Genomic DNA, 26,597 nt, shown 5'->3' on the forward strand with positions numbered 1-26,597 from the left:
AAGTATGGTTCAAGCTCGATGTTTCTTGTTAATTTTCTGTCTGGATGATCTATGTGTTGTTGAAAGTAGGGTCCCCAACTATTAATGTATTGTTGTGTAACTTCCGTCAGATCTGTTAATTTTTGCTTAATATATTTAGGTGCCCCACTGTTGGGTGCATATATATTACAACTATTACATCTTCTTGACAAATTGACCACATTGTCATTATATAATGATCTTCTTTGTCTTTTGTTAACATTTTTCACTTGAAATCTATTTTGTCTGATATAAGCATAGCTATCCCTGCTTTCTTTTGGTTTCCATTTACATGGAATATCTTTTTCCATCCCTTCACTTTCAATCTATGTGTGTACTTAAAGCTGAAGTGAGTCTCTCATAGACAGCATATAGTTGGGTCTTATTTTTTATCTATCTAGCCACTCTATGTTTTGACTGGAGAATTCAATCCATTTACATTTAGAGTAAGTGTTAATAAGCAAGGAGTTACTAATGCCATCTTATTGTTTCTGATTTTTTTGGCATTCTCTGGCTCCTTTCTCCCTTTCTTGCATCCTTCCTTTGTGAATTGGTGATTTTCTATAGTAGTTCTCTCTCTGATTCCTTTCTCTTTATCTATGAATCTACTATAGGTTTTTGCTTTGTGGTAACAACCTAATTTCAATTGCATACAAAAACTCTACCCTTTCACTCTCCCTCTTTTAAGTTTTCAATATCACAACTTATCTCTTTTTATATTGAAATTATACTAGTTATAGTTATTTTTAATACTTTGTCCTTTATACTAATATTTAAGTGGTTAACACGCCATCATGTTAGAATATTCTGAATTTGACTACATATTCACTTTTACTGGTATATTTATATATTTTCATGTTACTAGTTAGCTTCATTTCAATTTCAAGAATTCCTTTCAGCGTGTCTTGTAAGGCAGGTCTAGTGGCAATGCATTCCCTCAGCTTTTGTTTGTCTAGGAAAGACTTTATTTCCCCTTAATTTCTGAAGGATGATTTTGCTAGATTATGCACTTTTCTATGCCTTGGAAATATCTTGTATTGCTCAGGTCACAGCTATATTCAAGAATAATATCTTTCATATTATATAAGAAATCTAAAATAGCTAAAAATATAAAATTTATATATATGATTTTATTTCAATTAAGAGAGTAGAATTCTTTTTTTTTTAAAGATTTATTTATTATTTATTTTAAGAGAGTGAGAATGAGAGAGAGAGAGAGAGTACATGAGAGGGGGGAGGGTCAGAGGGAGAAGCAGACTCCCCGCCGAGCAGGGAGCCCGATGTGGGACTCGATCCCGGGACTCCAGGATCATGACCTGAGCTGAAGGCAGTCGCTTAACCAACTGAGCCACCCAGGTGCCCAAGAGAGTAGAATTCTATGATAGAATATTTTCCTCATGATTTTATGCCTTATACCTAAATTAAAAAAATAAAATCAGTCTACTTACCACATTAATGTCTGAAACTTAAGCTTTGGCAGGATAATTTAGTTGTCAGATTCAAAAGGTTTCCCCAAAGACTTTAAAGCATACAGAGGAAGAGACAATGATTCTGGTGCCACAAAATGTTATCTATTTTATGGTAAACATAAGAATTCATGACACTGCTCACATCCAACATTTTCTTATTGCCAATGCAGTTCATTCTCCCATACTTCAAGTAGCATCTTACTACTAACATAAATCATACTTTAAAGCAAAGAGCCCCACAAACCCTCATGTGCCTAACTACAACATGTGGTCTAAAAATTAGACCAGTGGCAGGATTGTGTAAGCACTTTTTAACAAGAGAAAAGGGGAAGAGAGACATGTGATAGTACCATACTTGATGTAACTTTTATATTTGTTCTGGTTCTGTACTTTCAGCCTAAGTGCTCTATTAGGTTCCACAGAATAGTCTTCTAATACATTAGGAGCACTCTGTGATTTCTACCTAACCCAGGGTGATGACAGATGGAAAAGATGAGCATGAGTGTGTCTCTTCTTCAAATTTCATTTTCTCTCATCCACAATAAATATTCCAAATCCTCAAGTATAACTTTGTATTTAGATGTTTCTAAATTGTTATGAGGAAAGATGGCTAAAGACTTCAGAAGAAACAATATTCTTTTAAAATATTTCTATGCTTTACACTCATTCATAATTTTTTTAAATTAAGGTAGTTTCAAATCATTAATTAATAATATAGCATGACTGTAATAAAGACTATTTTATGGAGGCTCTTAAAACATAAGTGAACAATTTTAGAACCTATGAACATATGCAGCTTGATGAAGAGATTAGTATACTATCTAAATACAATTTTATCTGTGAGAAGAGATAATCTGAAATCTAAGGCAATCAAATTATTCCTTTGACTAGCCTGCTCTTCCTTGAGATTAACATCTATAGTCTTTGAGGGGTCATTACATCTAGATAGATGTGAAAATGAAAAGAAGTGGTCTTGTCCTGGAAACTCTTATAATCAAAGCAATAATAAAACTCTGTTGGATAACTGAATTTGTATTTCCTTAATAGTTTCTCTCAATGAAAACATGCTTGAAGATTATAAACTGAGGAGCCTAAGGAATCAAGATAATTCAAAAGCAAACTGAAATTTTCTTGTGACATAAAATATGTACCTACCTTTGTGGAATATAGAACATATGTTGGGGAGGTGGTTTGTAGAGGACTCCTTCATACACAGGCCAGAGCCCACTTAAAATTCTGAAGAGAGAACTTTTCCCACAACCATTAGGACCAGTTATCAAAAGATGCATTCCTTCTTGTACCTAAAGTAAGAAATAAAATTACAAACTGCAATATTAGAAATGATTTCATTTGGCAGCATTTAAAAGTGATTCATTTTTTAAAAACTTTCAAACACATGATAACCCAGGGTAGGCAAGGAGTCAAAAAAAAAAAAAAATCAGGATGGAGAACATTAAATTTGGCTTTTGACCATACTCTGAAGCTAAAAGCATGATAAAATAATCCAACTCCAAAGGAAATGGATCTTCTTGGAATGAGTACTGCCTTTCTAAAATTTTAATTGCGGTCTCGTCATCAGATACTACACACATATGTAGAAACACAGCCACATGGGAAATAAGAAAGTATAAAATCTTTAATTAAAACATTACATTTTACTTTCTTTATATTAATATTTGGTTAAATTTATATTGAATTCAAATAAAACTTTGTTGTATTTGTCAGTTGGAGTTATTAGCTACAAAGCTATTCTAAGATCCAGCTGGGTAGCTTAATTTTATACTTCAGCAGTCTGAAATGTTACACAATCACAAAAGCCCATAATCAGACAGACGAAATGATTCTAATTCTGTTTTATTCACAGATGGAGAAAATACATTTACCAAACCAAGACAGAGGAAAGCAAGAGGATTATAATTTAGTCTTATGTCTAGGAATGAATTTAAAACCTATATATAGGGGTGCCTGGGTGGCTCAGTCGTTAAACATCTGCCTTCGGCTTGGGTCATGATCCCAGGGTCCTGGGATCGAGCCCTGCATTGGGCTCCCTGCTCAGCGGGAAGCCTGCTTCTCCCTCTCCCACTCCCCCTGCTTGTGTTCCCTCTCTCACTGTGTCTCTCTCTGTCAAATAAATAAATCTTTAAAATAAATAAATAAATAAAACATATATATATATATATATATATATATATACACACACACACATTTATATCTTAGAATTTATTTATCCATTATCAACTGGATGCTTCTTTTTAGAATCTTTCATCTTACTTGTCATTTAAATTTAAACAGTTAAATTTCATGAGTTCCCATTCCACCCAATAGGATCAGGAAGTTGTCTTAGTATGGTATTTAAGGAGTATTGAGAGGAACAAGGGAAAGGAACATCTGTTAAAAATGTGCTCTAAGAACAATGATAACATTTCTAAGAACAAATAATATTTTATAATGGCGATTAAAAACTGAATACAGCATCAAAATATGAGAGGCAGAAATCTACAGTATGCTTGTAGATAAAGCTTTGTATAATATGGATACAAATATCTAAGTATTAATGATATAGAATATATCATATTGAAAATTCAAAGATGAAAAACATTATATTACTTGGATTATGCCAGTATAATGGGTTAGTTCCATGTCTACACATTGTGAATAACATAAGCTGAAATCTTTTTGTTGAAAGAAGGTGGTGGAGAGAGGGAGGAAGGGAAGGAAAAGAGAAGGGTTGGGATGAAGTTAAGATAAAGGAACTAGGGATGTATAGAATAAGTACATGTAAAGCAAAAATGGTTCAGATATATATTCTGTCTAAATAATTAGACATTTCCTTGGTAAACATTGATTATTTACCATGTGCCAGACATTCTTCTAGGCACAAGGGATACCCAGGGCTACCCAAGACAAACTCTGTTCTCATGGTTTACATTCCAATGGGAAAGATGGCAGAAAAGACGTGAACAAAAATTAGGTAGTGATAAATAGTATTATAATAGCAAAATAAAAATGCATTTGGGAAAGATGGTGGCATTATGAGGTTAGAGGTGGTGGTGGGGGGTGAGGAGCGCTTCTTTTGATTGGGTGGTCAGGAAAATCCTCTCTTGAGGAGGAAATATTTCGCCTGAGCCTGGGCAACAAGAGAAAACCAGTCAGAGCTGGGAGGAAGAGCATTTCAGGCACTGGAGGCAGCTACCACAAGGACATAAGACAGGAGTGAGCTTGAGTCTAAACAATTTACTATAGACATTTTTTCTCCCTAATTGTAGCCAAACTGAAAACCTATTTTGATAAAATAAAGTTCAAAGAAAATCCTGGGAAGACCCCAAAAAGAATTAATTTTGTGATTTGCTGTGCTCTTTCACTAGAGAGAGGGTTAAGGAAGTTTAATTTTGTAGAAGCATAAAAACTTCCCAAATGATTTTTTTAAAGGTATGTGCCATGGCAAAAGGCATATTCACAAAATATTTTAATAGCATCATTCTCAGGAATTCTCAGATTTTTAACACATTTTGAGTCATAATAGAAGCCTTTTCTACATTCAAATTATTTTATTGGCATAAGTGTTCTTATGTTTAGTAAACAGCAAGTGTGAAGCAAAAATAATTCCCACATTCATTGAATTTTCTTCTCTAGTTTTTTAATTCCACAATGTCTACAAAAGGATGAGAACCTTTTCCTCTAGAAACCTGTTTATTTGTCAATGCATACAGGAAACAGAACTTTTATTATATCTTAGGGAACTGACACTTTAAATAAACCCCTGAGTCAGAAAAATACCAATTATCATAAAGTGCACTATATTAACATATATCTTTGTAGAAGTTCAAAATTCATGACATTTTCATTAGATTAAGTATTTTAAAATTCATTTTTTATAAAAAATAAGCCTGAATTTTTTTCACAGAGTGTGTGTCCACAATAATGTAGTTAGTAGGTGGCAGAATTCAAGACTTAATTCTATTTAATAAATGGAGCAATAAGAATTGATATTACAAAACCTAACCTGACAAATTCTATATAAAAAGTCATAAATTATAAATTGCTAAACTATTAATAAGTAATTAAATATTCCATGTATACCTCTTCAAGTAGTTTTATTTCAAATCTACTTAAGATTATGGTGCATCATTAGCACCTAATTGGTACTCATGATCAGATCCAAATAAGTAAATGGAAAAATAAAACCTAACCAAATTGTAGTTAAAACACAATTTGTCTTATATTTGTTAACACAGAATTTCCCTATGTTCAGTACATATCACCTTCCAGCACACTTATTCATTTGCAGACCCATCTTTAAAAATAATCCTAGACTGAGGTCCATACTAAAATCATTAGTACATGTATTATCATGCCTGTGATTCTGTTACCAAGTCCAATCATGTCTTTGTTTGAACTACACTTAGATGCCTGCATTAAAGTCATTTATCCTTATCTGCAAATTATTGTGTACTTAAATTCCAAAATGTATGTTCAATCAGGGCCTCAGTTTTGTTAAGAAATTTCTACATCTTGGTTTCTGTAATCAAGACATAGAACAATACATAACAAATATCTCTTATTCTCAACAAAATTAAAAACTAATCCACGAATCTTCTATTTTTTTCTGAATGGAAGATGAGATTATTGGAAATATAAATTAAATTTAGAAAATATTCAATAATGGGAGTAAACTTGCTAAGGACCTCTTTCCTCATATTTTAGTAAATATATTACAATATAGGCTTATATATTTTGAATAATCCTTACAAGGAAAAAATTAAAATTTACTTCCAGATATTAATTTCTGATGAATTTTTCTATTGTTCCCAAAAGTTACCTTGTATAGGCCCTCAGTGCACTGAGAAATTTTGATTTTCAACCTGGCAAAAAAGCAGTAGAAATCAAATTTCTCTTTCTCTTTGCTTTCTGAAGAAGTAACTGCTTCTGTAATTGAGCCACTGTGCATACCTTTCTTGATTTCCCCTCCTTTCCATATGCTCCTCCAAGTATTTAACATAAGGTACATGAATTCTGAGTTGTTTTGTATTAGTGTGATGGCAACAATCAGAAGATTCTTGAATATCATCTTACTTTGAAGTTTAGCCTGGAAGCCACCACTTCTCCCGTTGGTGTAATTATGGGAACATTTTCACAAATAATTCCATGATCCACATCAATAACTCTTCCTAAAAGTTAAGGAATAGTTTAAGTTATAAAAGCTATTACATGTTGCATCTACATATAAAGCAAATTTTAATGTAAATGTGGATTCTGACACATATATTTGGAAAATCTTTCTCAGAAACATGATTTTACAATAATCTAATGTCAATGTCATAATGAGAGCGTGATGGGATAAACTCGATCTGATAGAACCCAGCCATATTCTTTATAATTACTTATTTCACTATTAACCTTTCCTACAGAAAAAAAAAGTACAGCACTGCAAAAAGGGAATTAAGACAAGGAAGAGTACAATTTTTAAAAATGTGATAACCAAACAAGTTTAAACATTTCATAGAATCATAGACCTGTACCTCTGAAACAAATAATATATTATATGTTAAAAAAAAAAAGAAGAAGATAGTAGGAAGGTAAAAATGAGGGGGGCGGAATCGGAGCGGGAGACGAACCATGAGAGACTATGGACTCTGAGAAACAAACTGAGGGTTCTGGGGGGTGGATGGGTTAGCCTGGTGATGAGTATTAAAGAGGGCACGTATTGAATGGAGCACTGGGTGTTATATACAAAAAATGAATCATGGGACACTACATCAAAAACTAATGATGTAATGTATGGTGATTAACATAACATAATAAAATTAAATTAAAAAAAGCTTCATAGAAGGATGAAGAACAATAAGATGTTAGCTCTAATTCTGTCTTTAAACTTTTAAAGCAAACAATTTATTCTGCCATATGGGCAGTTTCCAAAAATAATTCTAGAAATTTGTCCTAAATACAAGTAGCATAATTTTTTTATGGTAATGTTAGTCACCACTCCTCAAATTGTGACACTAATTTTAGAAAGAACTGTTTAAATAAGCAAGTATTAGTTCTTTGTAACTGTTAAAAGCTATCTTCTAGAAATGTTTGGTTCTGTTGCTAAAGTAAACATTTAAAGGGTCTCCTGGGTGGCTCAGTCGTTAAGCGTCTGACTTCAGCTCAGGTCATGATCCCAGGGTCCTGGGATCGAGCTCCTCATCGGGCTCCCTGCTCCGGAGCCTGCTTCTCCCTCTTCCCCTGCTCATGCTGTTTCTCTCTCTCTTTCAAATAAATAAATAAAATCTTTTTTTTAAAGTAAATGTTTAAATTTAGGAAAATATAAAACATTCGATTCAATACCTTTGATCTCCAGTGCGTCACTGAGGGGTAATTCTATGTCAGCTCCATTCCTGCTGTGGCTTTCAGACTCTTGGATGAGAGCAGCTCTCTTATAAATGCCTCTTTTCACTTCATCAAAGACCCAAAACATATTGTACACTCGAGCAGTATAGCCTGCTAATTCTGTGATCTAAAACCAACACGGAGGGGTAAAATAGAGTTAATATACCCAAGATGGCTTTTTGAAAAAGATATGCAATACTATTAGTGTCCTGATTTAATGCTAAACATCTTATTTTACTATGCATGAAAAAAAATACACCTGATAACTATCACAAGTAACAGTAAAAGGCTTACTCAGAGAGCAACATAGCAAGGTGTCAATGTCAGGAATTACAAAACCTGTAAAAAATTATTCATTCAAGCCAGGGTTCAAAATAAATGTAAAGATTTCAGAATGTTAGTGAGACCTAAAGATCCTTCAGTCAAATTTCTGATTTGGCTCCATTTACATAACAAATTTCATTTCCAGAAAATTAGAAATTTTGTGAAAAACTTAAGGTCATAATGATCTTTTGTTTCGATATCTTTCTGCGATTTAAAATAGAAGATTTTAAATATAAGAAAAACATTTTTTTCTTGTTATGAAATGAATGTTTCTGAGTCAAATTGTCAGCATTCCTAAGCTTTACCAAAGAAAATACCTGTCAGAAGATATCAATATTGGGAGTGAGTTCAGTGAAAAGCTACAAATCCTTTTCAGTCCAAATCCGATTCAGCTTCTTTTCAAGACAAACATGATGTACATGCTCAAAGAAAAACACTAAATATGACTTTTATTCTAGGTGAGATAATAAATGAGATCAAGCTCTGCTTTTTGTCCATAAGGCTCAATAGAATAGGGTCTTGCTTTTATTCTGCCAGTTATCAATTTAGGTGGAATCTCCTGCTGTTTTTCTTTTAAAAGAACACCTTGTTATCAGGGTAATGTGAAAGGTGACTCATCTCCTGTCAAGACCATCTTTCTCAGTGAAAGCACAAAAACCATTCCCTTTTAGGAATATTTACTAGGAAATTGGCACCAATAAGCAAGGCATATCACTAATAAACCGTGGAATAATACAACAATGCTGACATTTGTGTAAGATTTATGTGTGTGTAAAACCTAAGCCATAAATGAGTAGGTGTTTTTATCAAAAGCCTTCCACCACATGTCTCCACTGTGTGAGAGGTCTGTCATTAGCATTGTATTTCAGTATATTAATGTTGTAACTATTTAAGGGGTAATTTTTTTTAAGATTTTTATTTATTTATTTGACAGAGAGAGAGAGACACAGCGAGAGAGGGAACACAAGCAGGGGGAGTGGGAGAGGGAGAAGCCGGCTTCCTGCTGAACAGGGAGCCCAATGCGAGGCCCAATCCCAGGACCCTGAGATCATGACCTGAGCTGAAGGCAGATGCTTAACGACTGAGTCACCCAAGTGCCCCTAAGGGTTAATTTCTAAAATGTTATCTTGAAGAATCTCTTGAGTTCCCGAGTGGAGGAAAACAGCTAAGAATTAACAAAATACAGATTCAAAAGAAACCGGGGTATATATATTTGCATTGAGAAAAATATCCAAAACTAAATGCATGTGTCAGTTAAAGAAAGGCAGGAGGCAATGAGTTAATACACTAGGATGCATGATGGAGTGGGCAGAGTGTCTGAAAAAAACAGAACGTGACGGTGGGCAAATTACTTTGGGACACATGGCAGGGAGTTTGCCCTAGGACTCTTATTCTGAAAAAGAATCTTGTTCCCTGTGGAACTAGCAGAGAGAAGGTTTGGTGCTTTCATGTGCTGTCACAATGGTAGTAAGATTCTTTAGAAGTGAGCATTCTATGATCCCAAGCACATTCAGGGAAAATAAAGCAAAATGCAATTATTTCTTGTATTGGATACAATGTAGAAAAACTAGTCAATATTCTTTCTGTGACTTAGATAGCAAAGTATTTTAATATGAGATGGATAAAATTTTGATGTCATTTAATTTTAATAACGGATTTATTACATCAAAAAACCTATCCCCAAAACCGTATCTACAGGTTATCAAAATTACTATTTGAAAAAATTTTTTAAAGATTTATTTGTTTATTTATTTTAGAAAGAGAGAAAGAGAGCATGAGCAGGGGCAGAGGGAGAGAGAGAATCCACAAGCTAACTCCCCGATTGAGCATGGAGCCTGACCGGGGGCTCAATCCCAGGACCCTGAGATCATGACCTGAGCTGAAACCAAGAATCAGCTGCTTAACTGACTAAGCCACCCAGGCGACCCTGAAAAAATTTTAAAAAACTGAGTTGTTTTGGTATGTGGCCCTAAACAATTGGTTTTACTTTTTAAAGAAACCCAATTCAATAAATCAATTGTTGAATGACACTGGAAATTTTGTGAACAAATCACAAACTTTGTTACTCTTTTATATGCAAGGATGATTTAATTGGCAGATGAATTTATAATGATGCTGTGGTGATTCATATTGATACAAAAGCCACAAGAGGAATTAATGGTGAAAATGACTGACCATGGGAATATCCTATAATATCTGAAATAAATAATTTCTAATTTTAACCCTCTGATATCTGCCAAGTCTTATTACCATTCTTTCAGCAAATATTTCTTGACCACATGCAATTTTCCAAGCATTAAAATGAATATTAGGAATGCAAAGATGAGTAAACTGTTGATGCTTTCTATTCAGTGTCTGGCAAGGAGATGGGCCATTATAATGTGGTATTGCACCAGAACCCAGAGAAGAAGACCCGGACTTTGCAGGGAAGGTGAGAAGAAAGTAGAATCACAAAAGGGTTTTATATGTGGTCCGTGAGGCTTGACTTGTCATGAAGGATGAGTAAAAGTTTGCAAGGTATATAAATATCATTGGCTAACAGTTATTGAATTCCTAAATATGTGTTGTTTTAAATATTCTACCTATATTAACTCACAGCAACCCTACCAAGTAATGCTATCATTATCTCCACTTTACAGATAAGGAAACAAACACAGACAGGTTAAGGAATTTGATCAAGTTCACATAATTTGTAAACACTGGACCAAGATTTTAAATTTAAGTGCTCTGGTTCCAGAATCCATACCTAATAGACTTTTTTTTTTTTTTTAGTTTAAAAACAAATACGTCATACTACAGACAGAAAAAGAGGAGCTACAATTAAGAGCAATTAAGATTGTAAAAACTAGAGTATTAGGACAATATACTTGGGAGTTGCTGCCCTTTATCTTGATTATACTCTTAGGAATTTTTAGTAGAGAAAAGATATGTTTCCAAAATGCTAGGTACATCTGATGATTTACATTTTTCTTGATTTTCATATGTATTATTTTAATCAAATTGACAACAAGAAATGCCAGTACCTCTTTGTATGAAGACATAATCCGTTCAATAGCATCGGCTCCAGAGGCCAATAAATTTCGAGCAGTGGTAAAGGCTTCTGTCCGTTCACTAACCATAGCTTGTTTTTGGCCATCTTCTAGATCTAAAAGCAAATTATAAAACTATTGAGGTTTTTTTTTTGGTAACTATTTTCTTTTTACAAATGGAATCGCAGCAAAAAAAAAAAAAAAAAAAAACAGATGTAAATATTTCATTAGTACCAGCAATTTCCTAGAAATTTAATGAATTACTGAAAATATAGTATTTGTACCAGATTTTATTTAAAGTTTCCTTTTGTTTTATTATTTTTCTGGGAAGACAGTTAAAACACTTAATTAACAATTAAGACTGTTTTCGTTTAGCATTCTTTTAACCCTTTCCAAATTCAATTCTCTGTCCCTTTTATGGTTAGGCAATAAAATACTACTGATTTGGTCAAGAAAATACTAATAACTGGAATAAAAGCAAATATTTCTAGTGTGGTTCCTTCAATAGAAGTGCAAATTAGCTGACCTTCATAATCTAGACTCAGTTTATCTGTTTCACCCAAACTGCACCTACATTCCATGGCACCTCAAACATGCAATACTCTGTTTATCCTTTGGTATTTGCATATACCATTTCTTCTGACTTTAAAATACTTCCCTTCCTTTTTTGCCTAGTTCTTTCTTCAAGAAAGTTAACTCTTTAATATACGTTTCCCTGGAAAACCTTGCCTGGTTTTTCCAATGGACTATAAATTCCTTAAAGGTCAAGACTATGTTTTGTAGTCTTTATTCCCGGTACAAAGCAGAGTGTCTAGCACATAGTACTCCTCAATATATACTGAATGAATGCATGGATGAGTAAACGGATAGGTGGATGAACATCCTAAGTTACTGTTAATGCAGAATTATGGTCAAGAGTAGGAGTTAGACTAGGTTTGAATCCAGGCTCTACCACTTATTGACAAATGGTAAGAGAAGTAGAACAAGCCAATTATCTTCTCTATGCCTATTTTCTCATATGTAAATGAGGAAATTAATACTACTATCTGAAACAATTCTATCTCAAAGGATTGTTGTGGGGCTTAAAGGTGAAACACAAATGAAGTAATAGCATAATCCATGGCCTATAAGTGCTCTAGATGTTAGCTAGTTATTATTATTGTGTATGTACTCAATTTAGTCTTAGTCTTCTAAATTATTCTCCCCAGTCATTACTTTAAACTTCCCATCAATATGATTCTCTATTTGGTTCTTCTATAAATTATCTCCAAATTTCTAAGTTATATACTGTAAATTAATGAAAGCATTAGAATGATATAGATAGCCATAGGTCCATTTTGATATATATTTCTCTCTGGTTTATCTCAGTGTAAAGGTTTTGTTTTGTTCATTTTGTTTTTTCTATAACAATGCAGATATTTAAGTTGTGCCTTCCTAGGACTACCAGATACTTTTACCTTTACTTGCTCATAGACAGCTCAGCTGAGTTTGAAAGGGATCCACACATAATAAAAGGTAAAATTCCCTACTCAGTAGATATTTACTGAACAACTAGATGTGCAAGAAATTAAGCAGGTGTTATAAGACATACAAGGATAAATGTAATTTTCAGACTCTTTCCTTAGGGGCCTCACAGTTTGGTAGCAGAGAGAAGACAAGTTCCTAAATAACTGCAGAGCAGCCTATGATGAGAGTTAATGTGGAAGTGTTTGCCGAAAGTAAAAATCATTTCTTGCTGCAAGAGAGAGGAAATGCTTCATGGAGGAGAATACTGTGAGGGAGGCCTTGAAGACTATGTACGATTTTAACAGACCACAAGTACAGCATAAGCAATGGCACAGAGAAAGGAAATTTCAAGTAATGCCAACTGAATGATTAACAGCCTGTCGTGTTACAGTATGGGCGGTGTCAGGCACAGATTTCACTTGAGTATCGGAATTACCATGTGTTCACGGGGACCTTTTATGAAAGTCCAGTATGGTCCCTCCTAGCTCTGTTGTCAGTCACGGCCCTGAGAACTACCCTTAGTTCCCTTGAAGTTAGCTAGTTTCCCTCATAATGGGAAAAAAAAAGGCTTCGAGCGCTGGTAGAAGTGAGGATTGAAAGATATGACTGGATAAATAGACTGGGAACAGAATGTAGATATTCTTAAACACATTTAAATGTGTGATAAAATTTAGATAGCCACAAAAAATTACCCAAGGATTCTCAGCAAGCTACCAAAATAATGAATTGCTGTATCAGTTCAAGTTCTCAGAATAGTTTTGGCTCATAGAGAATCTGGCTGATGATCTAAAATAATTATGGAATTTTATGAATTTGGGTTAAAAGGGGTTTGAGTAGCAGCTCGCATCAGCAGCCTCTGTTAAGAAGGAAAAACATGAGCCCAGATGGACTTGCATTTGATATGGCATGGTACTTTCCATGTTGCTTTGGCAGATTAATGCCTACTGGGTTTTCTTCATGCTTTTAGCAACAAAATTACAAATAGCTGTGAACAGATTTCATCTGACTTTTATTCTACTGGTTGTTTTTTGGCAGGTACTGTGAGAACAGTGCCCATAGTATTTTGTCATGCACACAATGGCCAACTGCATAACCTCTATGAAAAAGCCAGATTCCTTAATTTCAGAATATAAATGCATGACCTCAGGCACTCATTTGTTTTGTATCATAGGTCAACACATTTTATCTTTCTCACCAAATATTTTAAATATTTTGTCAAATGTTTCTCATTTGAGGATGTAATATTAAACATTGTATCTGCTTATTTTACTGCTACTTTTCAGCTCCGCTAATAAAAAGTTATTATATTGAAAATGGTGACATCTGCTGTTATTCACTGAAAAGGTGAGAAAGCATTTAGAAACTAAGGTTAGGTCTTTTATACACTTGTCAAAACCCAAGCAAGTGTACAATACAAAGAAATAAACCCTAATGTAAACTATGCACTTCAGTTAATAATGCATGCATATTGATTCATCAGTTGTAACAAATATACCACACAAATACAAGATGTAAATAATGGGAGAAACTGTGGGGTGGAGAGGAGATATTTGGAACTCTTTGTACTTTCTGATCATTTTTTCTGTAAACCTAAAACTGCTCTAAGAAATTTAAGTCTATTAATTTTTTAAAAATGAAAAAAAAATAGGTTATTCCTCTGTGCTTTTTCTTTGGACTTATAACCTGAGTTTATTTCTTTTCATTTGCATTTTACCCTTATCACCTTGACAAGTCTCAAGCTTTGTGCAATGGCAGCATTCGAGGAGCGATTATTGCTAATTGAAAACTATCACCTTCACAAATCTCAGCAAAAACTTATGGTCTTCTCCTACCTCATACCACAAAGAAATATCAAATCTAATTGGATTGAAGATCCCCATGTGAAATGAAAAACCAATACATTTCTAGAAGATAAAATAGGAGAATATCTTCATGGCCTTGGATTAGGCAAGTATTTCTTAAACAGGACATAAAACCACTAACCACACACACAAAAAAATGACTGATAAATTGAACTATGTTAAAATTATGAACTCCTCTCATACAATGTTAAGAGACTGAAAAAGTAAGAATAGAGTGGGAAAACTGGTATTTGAGATCATGTGTATGTATGTCTGATGAAAGTCACATTATAGACTACATAAGAGCTTTTAAATCAATAAGAAAAAAACAGATAAGTCAATTTAAAAGTGAACAAAAAACTCATTGGTACTTCATAAGAAAAGCTATCCAAATGGCGAATAAACAAGTAAAAAGTACTTAATTTCATTAGTCATCAAATTAAAACCACAATAATGTACCACTATGCACTCATGAGAACGCTAACAGGAAAAAGACTGACATCAAACATTGACAAATGTTTGTGGAGCAACTAGAACTCTCATACATACTGTATGATATATTTGTATGAGTTTCAAACCCACCAAACACTATTGAATGGTTAGTAAAAAAGTTACCTTTCCTGCAGCATGTTGGGAGCAGGAGTAAGTAGGGATGGGATAGTGGGCTGAGGTTGGGGATAAAACTAGAAGGACATGGTGGTTCTGGGATGAAGGTATGTTTCTATTTTTTGTGAGTGGTGTTTATATGTATGTGTTAACTTTGTGGCAGTTCATTGAGTGGTACAGTAACGACTGGGTTCTTTATGGCCTGTATGTTATACTTTAAAAATTATAGCTACCTAGGATAGCTATGTAATAGGGATAGCTAATTCAGCTAAAAAGTACATCTTTCATATGTTTTGCTAATTACTGTTACAATAATTGGTCAACAGGAGAGGAAGTATATCCAAACTGACCCATAATATAAAATTATATTCCAATAATTTGACATTAGAATATGAGACACTAATACAACAGGAATTACGGATATAGTCTTGTTGGAGGTACATTTTAGGAATAAATAACATCACCCACGTAACTCGGTGAGTTTAGTTCCATTCTTAAGAGCAGTATCTCTCAGTTGCTACTTTTGATGTGCCACCTTACACTAACAGACCACCAACAGACAGACACCACTGGCAGTGCTAGTGGCTTAGATGCTTTCTTCCCTGTTACACGTCTGTGATAAGGTCTGGCAGGAGGGACCTATAAGCAGCTTTCTTTGGCCTTGCCCATAACTGTTCTTGATATGAAGAGAAGAAAAGTGGCCTATAACATTAAAAACTTGAGGTGATACTAGATGGCCAACAGACACAGAAAAGATGCTCAAGATCACTCATTGTCAGGGAAATGCAAATCAAAATTACAGTGATGTATCACCTCATACCTGACAGAATGGCTAAAACCCAAAAGAAACAACAAGTGTTGGCAAGGACGTGGAGAAAAAGGAATCCTCTTGCACTGTTGGTAGGAATGCAAACTGGTGCAGCTACTATGGAAAACAGTGTGGAGGTTCCTCAAAAAATTAAAAATAGAACTACCATATGATCTAGTAATCTCACTATTGGGTATTTACCTAAAGAGTACAAACACACTAATTCAAAGGGATACATTCACCTTTATGTTTATAGCGGCATTACTTACTATAGCCAAAGTATTGAAGCAGCTCAAGTGTCCCTATCAATTGATAAATGGATAAAAAAGATGTGGTATACATCCACAATGGAATATACTCAGCCATAAAAAACAATGAAGTCTTGCCATTTGCAACAACATGGATAGAGGTAGAGATTACAATGCTAAGCGAGTCAGTCAGAGAAAGACAAATACCATATAATTTCACTCATGTGGCACTTAAGAAACAAAACAAATGAGCAAAGGAAAAAAAGAGAAAGAGAGAGAGACAAACCAAGAAACAAACTCTTAACTGTAATGGTTATCAGAGGGGAGGTGGAGGGGGGAGATGTGTGAGGTAGGCGATGAGGATTAAGGAGTGCACTTGCCTTGATGAGCACCGGGTGATGTATGGAAGTGTTGAATCACAATATCGTACACCTGAAGCTCATATAACACTATGTTAACTAGACTGGAACTTAAAAGAAATTGAGATGCTAGCTCCCAGGTAACTGTTTTCTTCATATAATTTCAATCTCTCTCTTAATATAAAATAAAGGGGGTTATATCCTCTAAAAAACAAAACAGAAAACATACGTAATTAACTGTTTCAGTGCCTCTTTTTCAACCATTTGGTCACAAGATCACTTAGTGTCAAACTAAGTTAAATCCCTTCTAGAGCAAGTTCCAATATAGCTAATACAGAGGCAGCATGGTGAAGGGGAAAAAGGCAGTGCACTAGGAATTATATAGTGTCTTCTTTTTTTTTAATATGATAATTCTATTTAATTTTTTGAGAAATGTCCATATTGTTTTCCATATTGACTGTCCCAAATTACATTGCCCCTACCAGCGCACAAGGGTTCCCTTTTCTCCACATTCTTGCCAACACTGTTATCTTCTATCCTTAGTGCTTCCACTAACCATCTGTGTGACCGTGGGCAATTCTGGGGCTCCAGACTAGATGACTTGGAAGCTCCTCTTCTGATGTGAAAATGGCATGATTCCACATGAAATTTCATAACGTGAACTCAAATATAAACATAATCCCATCCTTACCATAAGATTTCACTTAAAGTTGTAGGTAAGTGGTATAACAAAACTATTATAGAACTATTTTTCTTTTCTCCTCCAAAAAAAAAGAAAGAAAAGAAAAATTATGCGTGCTCTTCCTCCTATTGGTGTTTTTACCTCTGATTTGCTAATCATTTCCAAATGCCTCGCTCCTTTAACTACAGTAACCATGCCAGCAAATATCTATTGAGCATTTCTTATGAGGCAGGCAGTATTCTAAGTTTTACATATGTCATCTTCTTTAATCCCTGTAACTACCCTGCTATAATTTCCCCCACTTTGGAAGTGAGAAAATTGAAGCACAAAAAGGTTAAATGATTTGCTCATAGTTGCAGCCTTACATAGTAAGTAAAAGAGCCAGCATTTGAACCCAGAAAATCTGACTCCTGTGCTAACATGGTAGGAATATAGTAAATATTAACAATTGCTGCCACCTAAGTTTTTACTATTTGCCAAGGACTGTTTCAAAGCACATTAAATGCTTTATATATAATTTCATAACAATTCTGTGAGATATATATTCTTATCCCTATAGTTAAGATAGGAAAACCGGGACATAAAAAGCTTATGTAACTTTCTCAAGGATGGATAAGTATTAAATAGCAGACTGAAAATCTGAACAGTGGCCTGCTTCTTTCTCTATTCTTTTCTTTCTTTTCTCTATCCTACTTTTTCTCCTTTTCTCTTTGCCATACCTCTTTTATTCATCCATTTTTTTCCATGTATTTTTGTCTTAAAATACACAGTATCATGTACTTGATTCATCTCTAACATAAAGGACAATGCAGGGCATATGTGTAAATTAAGACTGAAGACAAGATTAGAATATAGGGTATGTAATTCCAAGACTTAAAACCTCAAAGACATATCATTATCTAAAAAGATAAATAAGTAATTTTATCTGAGTAGAATGGTAACTTAATATTTTCATGTGTTAAATTATTATAGGTAAAATATATTTAGTAAAAATATGCATATAAACATTATAAGCATACATGTAGTAACTTGAGAAATTACTGAAGATATTGAAGTGTACTCTCATAATATTGACATATGAATTCACTTTTTGTCTATGTAATTGTCATATTGCTTCTCTTTATATAAAATTTTCTTCTGAAAGGAAGCTTTAAGAATTACCTTGTTTATTTGCATAAATATAATCATTATCATAATTTCTATTTAAAATTTTAATGTTATGTCTTCACTTTAATATTTTCAGGATTTATAAGATTTATTTTTAAACATCTTATTACATCACCTACAGAAGATCGTTAGACTCTTTGCATACACTGTTTACTTCTAACTGTTCTCTGTGGGATTAATTTGTCACCATTGATAGCTGCATTTTCTCTGTTCTATGTTGACTACTTCAGGGTTTTCTAATAAGACCAGTGCTTCCAAGGACCAACATAACGACACCATAATCTTGTCAATGGGGTTATCTCTAATATACATCATATATGGAACTTTTATCCATAAATTTAAAGAGACTCACTATGAGTATCTGATAATTTTGTCAAGTTTCTTAGTAAAACTAATCTTAAGACCATAGGTTTTTAAGTGTCTTTTCTCTAATACTCTTTTGAAAAAGTAATTATTTCATTATGGAAGGATTAAGTCTAAAAGAATTATTACTAACTGTGCCCTTTTCAATATAAACTTACTAAAATGTTTTAAAAAATAAAATATGAAAACGTAAAATTTAGTTTTCCTAGTGGTCTAAATACACTGGCAATTAGACAGTTAAGTTGTGGAATGTATTTGGTATATGTATAGTACTCTTCACAAAGGATTGACAAATCTTAATTTACTAAAGTGAACAATTTTAGGTTAAGAATGACTCAAATTTGACAAATATTTTTGTAAGAATTGGTTAAAGCATTGAAGCACTGTTTGGATATATTAAATAAAAGGTAATTTTGTACTTGTTTTTATTAGATGACTTCAAACAAATAACTACTGATTCTCAATTCTACACCCAAAATAACTGTAATATAGTGTGAATTCTGTTACACTATTACTAGTGTTGCCTTTTGTTTTCTAGATAATAATTGTCACCATATATCAAGAACATCAAGAGTATGCTCTATACTTTATAAACATTATTTTACTAAATCCTCACAATGACTCTCAGAAGTAGCCTTTCTGATTTTCATTTTATAGATGAGGAAACTAACTTTTAGAAAGTTTAATTACTATGACTAAGAGGATACAGGCAGGAAGAGGGAAAGCCAAGAGTTGAGCAAAGCTCTGTCTCATTACAAAGCCCATGCTTTTCTCTAGCGCCTTCAACACCAAGGCCAATTTTGGTCAAGTGGTTTTTAAAGAGGAGGGAGAACATTTTATTTTGGAGGAAGAGGAGAAAATGATACTTCTTTAATTAATTCCTCCCTGCCCTTGCCAATTACAACCCAAACTCCCATCTTAGGTTTTATACAACATTGTAATGTTGTCTTTCTTGCCCTTATCTTTTTTAGTTATTCCAAAGGATGAAAATGTTGGTAAAAACCACTGAGACAGTGATTGAATAGAATTAGATGCCTGCAACTTGCTAACCCCTACCTCCACAATGCCACTAAATCATGCTATATAAGATGTTATCTGTATTACCTATAAGTAGAGGAGACCTTGTTCCATGGCAGGAAGCATTCCCTGCAATAATATTCCTGGTTCCTTCATGTAGTCAACCAGTTCTTCAAATCACAAATCAGGGCCAATCCAGTTATAGAATATTTATAGACTAAAAGCATAGGATGTGCAGAACTGAAGTTTACAACACATGGGGAGAACTTGTATAATACTCTCTTTGAAGGTATTAATTTGTTTTGAATTTTAGTGCAAACTAGAGAATCATTGTGTGTTAGACAGAATAATTAAAATTGCTCAAGGTCAACTCCTAGCAACATTGCATCAGAGATCTCTGAAATACCTCAGAACTAGAAAAGTATTTTGAGCCACTTGTCTTTTTTTTTATATTGCTGACCTTATTATTGGATGTTGCAAGGTCTGCCATTGTTTCTGACCAATAATGACCATAGAATAATGACTGCAGACACAGTTTCACTCACACAAAACCAGCAGTGACACCTTCAAGAGAACTAATCTTAAACATATACTTGAGATTGAGCATAAATTTCATTACCACCATCTGCAAAGCCAGTTGCAGTGATAATAGGTACAGCCACCATAATTAGTCCACTGCTGCTCCAAACATACTTCATCAAGAATTGCTCAATCATGATGTACCACAAACGTTTGGATAAAATGAGGTTCATCTGATCTGCTAAAGCTTTGTAACTTTTCTGGAGTTGCTTCATTTCTACCTATGGAGGGAAAAAGAGATAAGAATTAACCTAGCATGAGCTATAAAATTAAATATTGTACGTTTGAGGACTTTCTTAAAAGACAAGTACATATTATTTTGTTTTACTTAGTATAGTATTATCTATGATTCTAAGAACCAATAAATATAGATCAATATCAGGAGTAACCATTATTATCTAGTTTTGGTCACACCTGTATTATTTTTAAAAAACATAATACTCAGTCAATATAATGTTAAGTATAAAATACATATAAGTGATTTTAACTACGATTTCAAAATTATATGTATAAGATGTTAAAAATAAATAATATACTGTAAGACAGGAATAAACAATGTTAGAACCTTATCCTTTTTGATCAAACCAAAAATATCTAAAAATAAAGACAAGACACATGTGTAATTAGACTCCACTTTTGAACTAACTCAATTTACTGGATTTTGTCTTAAATGCAAGAAGCCCACAGCATACTATAATTTACATCACTGAGTTCAATGATTCAAGAGGAATGACCAATCAGTATGATTAATATAACACATAAGACCAATTTTCAAGAGGGAGTAGAAGTCCTAAATTTGCTTTAAATGTTCTTCTTCAGGTTGCTACTACTTTAAAATTTTTTTGATAATTGATGATGCTTCCAAAATTAAATAATTCTATTTGGTAATTAAAATACCATTTTCAGCTTTAGAATTCCTTAATATTTCATTGGCAAATTCACGTGTATTAAGATTTCAGATGAATCACCTTAAAAATTTCCATCATAGTTAATATTCTGAAGTTACTTTAATGCACTGCAAGCTTATGTAATTAGGCTAACTATTTTAGGGACCTACTTGAATTTGAAAATCTTTAATATTTAAAAATAACATTCTGGAACTCCTTTTCTCATCCTCATTTCTTCTCTAATCTTAGCTTTTCCCTCAAAGCTAGGCAAAATTTCATTTCACTGCCTCATTTTATCTGTCTCAAAATATGGTGCTGAACATTAACTAAGAGTAATGCAAATGCTATTTGTGAGACACATTCTCCTGCAATTCTGAGGACTGAGGTCACTCCATTGACCGGACGCACAAAATTGTCAAACTTGTCTTTCACGTAAAAGCATGGGTTTTTTCCCTTCTTGAAAAACAAAGGAACAACAACAACAAGAATACCATCCTAAATTTTCCATTTCAGTGGAAATGTGTTTACTGAGTTTCCAAACAAATTTTTTCTTCTAATGCTCTAGGACCAACCAGTTAGAATTTAAGTTTTAGGAAAATGCTTTGGAGAGAATACTGAGCATATCTGGGTTGCTGAGGCTAAGTAGCCTGTTTTTCAGATTGCTGAAAACCTTATCCCCATGAAACTTCAGAAAAGTTTGCACTCCACAGTTCTTTAACAGCTTGTAACTAGAAAGGTAAGGAAGCATATATTTCAATACAGGTTTAGATGTCACAGAAATCTAAAACGCTAAAGAAGTGGGTCCGTCAACAGGACAACAGATGGTATCTAGCACTGCAGTGGCAGCTGGAGGAGTCTCACATTTCACTCATCACCTTAATTTCTATCTTACCTTATGTCCTCTGTAAAAGGCAATTTCTTCGACATTGGCTATAATTCTGGAGTGCACATACCGCAAATAGCCTTTTCTGTGAGCTTCTTCAGCCACCAATTTACCAAATTTGGGAGAGCAGGCTTTCAAAACTTTAGCGGTGGCATATACCACAAGTCCTGCTAATAGGGTGGGCCCAATTGGGCTCGCTCCTCGGGAGGTAGCAGTCTGGATCAGCGTATAGGAGGTCAGGATGACATCTAAAATAGGTTTGGTCAGATTGGAATATAAGTGAGCCACAGACTGGGAGAACATCATAATATCCTCAGTAAGAGATTGGTCAGGGTTTGCCAGCCTCCCATCCATATTGATCACCTTATAATAAGTCTGATTTGTAAAATAGGTTTCATAGGCATGATCCACCAGGCGAGTTCTGAAGGCCAACGCCAATTTGCACTCCAGGTACCTGATTGCACTGTTAACAAAGGTGGCAGGGATGGCAATCATAAGCCACTTGGTTAATTTGATGATGAAAGTTCGAGGCTTCTTTTCCACAATGCTTTTCACGATTTTTCCATCCAGACCAGCCACATAGATAGACAGAAAGGTTCTTGAGATTAGAGCCACCGAGTGGAGGCAGAGCCAGCCTGTTTCAGTGGTCACAAGTTTTGGAAAGAGAATTTTCCGAAGTTCTAGTAGCTGTTTGAAAAAATCTGCATTCACTCCAGGACAAGGTTTTTTACAAGTGTTCTCGGTGCAATGCAGTATTTCTCTGTTCTCTGCGGCCGGATAAACTGCTTCTTTTTTCTTCCTGTGGCCAGATTGATTTAAACGCTTGCCAATGATGGGATAGAGTGTTTTCAGAGCATATGCGGCAGCCACTAGGCAGGCAGCCCTTTTAGCAGCACTCGATCTGGTCCATTTCACCCGATCAGCTGCTGCATTTAGCATATTTGTCATTTTCCCAGTTACCCAAACAGGCTTCAAAAGAATTGGTTTTAAAAGATCATGCTCCACGGGAATCCCCAGCAAATGTTTCAGAAAGTCCTACAGCGTTCCATAGTCTGCAGCATTTCTCCTCTTCTGGTTTTTGTTTTTTGTTTTTTGCTTTTGTTTTAATTTTGTTCTGCTGTGACAGATGCAGCAGAGCTCAGGCTGCACGGCATCTACAGGGATGAATCCCTCAGAAGCTCAAGCTGCACCAAGCCGCCCCGGGCTCCTCCCTTTCAGGCTCCTCATTGGCTGGGAGAGCAGTGGGACCTCGGAATCCTCTCTGCCTCCCTTTGAACCTTGAAAATGAGGAGAGAGCGAAACGAATTACATCTTTAAACAGGAGTTCAAAGAGTTAAATGTCTATTTTTGGAGAGGTCGAATCAGGGCAGCTGCTGGCGACAAAACCTGCCCTAGCTACTGAGCATGCTCAGCGTCACTTAGAAGCCCACAGAAGTTTCAGAATATACATCTCTTTTTCTAAGGTTTTAGTAGGTACCGCAAGGGGAAGAGTAAAAAGAAAGGGAGATTTTCAAGAGCTATAAAACGAGATGAGGGAGAAGGAACTAGAGAGATGAGGGAGGAGGGACCAGAGGGTTAACATAAAAAGAATCTGTAAAGGATATGCAATGAATCTAAAATGGAGAGAGAAGAAAGTGACAAGTTTAGAGGGCACTGGAAAGAACAAAGTATCAAATACTTAGATCTGTTTTTTTGGTGCCGCCGCCTCCCCCCATTTTATTTTTTTCTCTTTGTGATATCACATGAAGTCCTAGAACCTATCAGACAAGTTATGGTTGAGGGTTTTTTTTTATTTTTTGGTAAATAAATAGAAGTCTTCTGTATTATAAAAAATAATTATTTGCTATACTTTCATCTCTTGTTTACTTATCCTTATAATAAAAATCTTCCAGGGGCTCCTGGGTGGCTCAGTCCTTAAGCATCTGCCTTGGCTCAGGTCATGGTCCCAGGGTCCTGGGATCGAGCCCCGCATCGGGCTCCCTGCTCCGTGGGAAGCCTGCTTCTCCCTCTCCCACTCCCCCTCCTTGTGTTCCCTCTCTCACTGTGTCTCTCCCTGTCAAATAAATAAATAAGATCTTAAAAAAAAAATCTTCCAGCCCCATAACTATTATTTTTAGTAATGGAGCATATTTATTTACAATGTGACTATTAAATAAACCAGTGCAATGTTTCACTTCTTCCATCTCCTTGTGTCCTTTATATAGTTATCACTTGGAGGTATGTGACTCTATAATCAAAAGTTAACCATTTGGGAATCCAACTGGAGTTAGATGGTGGAAATAGCTTCTCCAGAACCTTACTTATTTTTCAAGAGTTTTGTTTGTTTGTCTTTGTCTTTTTCAAGCTTTTGTTTTCTTTTGTTTAGGCTTAAAGATAATCTCCTGGTTACTTCCCATTTCCATCTTGGTTATTGGATAAAAACCACTTGTGTTAAAGAAAAATTCTGTACATCACAAATGGAGGACTTAAATTGCTAACTAGTCAAGCAAAATTCTGCATATTTAAAAAAGTAAAGGGACTTTTTTTTAAGGTAAGGATGGGTACATCCTTGAATATGCAAAAACATTTTTGCTTTCCCACCCATCCCCCTTCCCCCCATACACAGCATAAACACACATTTCTAGTCATCTGGAAGTCTGGGGAAATATGCATTAAACAGAGGTTGGCAAATTACAACCCAACCAGTGAGCGAAATTTGGCCCTTGAGCCAAGAACAGCTTTTACATTTTAAAGTTTTTGAAAATACATCAAAAAAGGTGCGCCTGGGTGACTCAGTCGGTTAAGTGTCTGCCTTGGGCTCGGGTCATGATCTCAGGGTCCTGGGATTAGCCCCCACGACGGGCTCCTTGCTTAGCCAGGAGCCTGCTTCTCCCTCTCCCCCTGAACCTCTCCTGCTTGTGCTCTTGCTGTCTTGCTCTCTCTCATAAAGAAATAAAAATCTTTAAAAAAAAAGAAAATACATCAAAAGAGGAAGAATATTTTGTGAAATGAAACTTTTCTGAAATTTTTATTTCGGCATCCAGAAATTAAGTTTTATTGGAACATAGCCATACACATTTATTTACTTATTGTTTATGGTTTTCAAGCCACAGTGACAGAACTGAGTAGATGAAACAGAGCCTAAATATTTACTACCTGACTCCCTTAGGAAGAAGTTTGCCAACCCCTGTGATAGAATATAAAACTTGTTTCAGTGTTGAATGATCTTCATTATTTATTTGACTATGAGTAAAGAACTCTTCTGACTTTTATAAATAACAATATTCTTAAACTTTAAAAACTCTTTTCCCATGTACTTATATTAATTCCAAGAATCATCACAGGTCTCTTTTCGTTTGTTTGCATTCAATTCAGCAAATTTATAATGCATGAGTGGCAAATTCCTGCAAGTCTCTTTGCTAGTTGGCCATATTAGCTGTTAGCTGGCACAATCATTTCATTAAGACTTTCTAAGTCTGTATGTAGAGATCATAGTGTTATAGTGGTTATTTTCAACATCTTTTATTCCTAATTTTATGCTTTTCATGTGTCAAAATAAGGCTGTCTGACATTTATAAATTTTAATTCTTTATGTCACATCTCCTGACTGTGACAGGACAAGTGGAAGGCCAGGGTAAACTTAAGTGGGAATGACAGGAGGATGTTCAGCCAGGCAGAACATGTTACACAGAGGGATGTGTAGGTCAGAAAGAAGCTGGCAGCCAAGGCAAGTGGCTTACATGACTGGCATAGGACAGCCATTTCATAGAAGGAGCAGTGCAGTGGGACTCTAGATGCAAAGAACATTAGAGATCCAAACAGGCCCACACTTAGTTGTAGGTTGGTCAGTTTACCAACTGATACTGAGGCTGGGGTACAGGAGCAAGCTTTTAATGTGTGGAGTGAAAGACTTGTTAGAATGAGGATGTAGGTATGAGGAAAATAAGATAGAGATTTGGTTGCTAGAATTGTATACAAGGAAAGTTGAAAGCCAGTTGCTAGAACTGGGGAAAAGGTCAATGTGAGATTTGACTTGATGTTGAGCCCCTTAAGTACAGACCTAACTAAAACCATTTAAATTCTACTCCCACCCTTCATTCCACCCTGCTCCCAAAGGTCAGATTTGGTCCTAGCATCTGAGACTATGTTCCAGCCTTCAGGAAATTCAGAGGAAGAATTCAGGATGATAGGAAACCAGATAGGTAATTCCAGTTGGAAATATATGTCACTTAAGTAAGAAAGTAAGAATGTCAAGGTACTTCTTTCATTTTTTCTACTGGTGATAATCAGTTAAAACAAAGATAATGTTAATTGCTTTGAATTCCAAATTAGGTGAGAAAAAGGAGGTTTAAAAAATCACTTGTTACTACACTAAACATAATTCAGCCTAATTTCTACTCAAGCTTCTTTAACTTTACATATGTTTGTGTGGAAAAGTATTAAAATTTTCTTAAGAGGGGAGA

The 26,597-nt window shown here is 34.8% G+C and overlaps 1 protein-coding gene across 4 annotated transcripts in view; it reads right to left on the bottom strand.

Moving 5' to 3' along the window:
* ABCD2 (ATP binding cassette subfamily D member 2) overlaps positions 1–23,103 on the bottom strand; it is a 69,229-nt gene extending 46,126 nt beyond the window's left edge. For 2 of the 4 annotated variants that reach the window (XM_088025579.1, XM_028113309.2), the window contains exons 1-6: positions 22,165–23,103; positions 20,426–20,606; positions 11,204–11,319; positions 7,815–7,983; positions 6,561–6,655; positions 2,643–2,788 (exon numbers count right to left, since the gene is read on the bottom strand). In XM_088025579.1, the coding sequence (XP_087881705.1) occupies positions 2,643–2,788; positions 6,561–6,655; positions 7,815–7,983; positions 11,204–11,319; positions 20,426–20,606; positions 22,165–23,103 (1,646 nt within the window). Of the gene's footprint in view, positions 1–2,642; positions 2,789–6,560; positions 6,656–7,814; positions 7,984–11,203; positions 11,326–20,425; positions 20,607–22,164 lie in introns of all 4 variants that reach the window. The other 2 variants (XM_028113308.2, XM_088025580.1) reach the window with 2 other exon arrangements.
* Positions 23,104–26,597: the final 3,494 nt, after the last annotated feature.

This window comes from Eumetopias jubatus, unplaced genomic scaffold (assembly GCF_037043125.1).
Source record: "Eumetopias jubatus isolate StellerSeaLion01/CBP00866 unplaced genomic scaffold, mEumJub1_p1.0 scaffold_8, whole genome shotgun sequence".
Taxonomy (NCBI): Eukaryota; Metazoa; Chordata; class Mammalia; order Carnivora; family Otariidae; genus Eumetopias; species Eumetopias jubatus.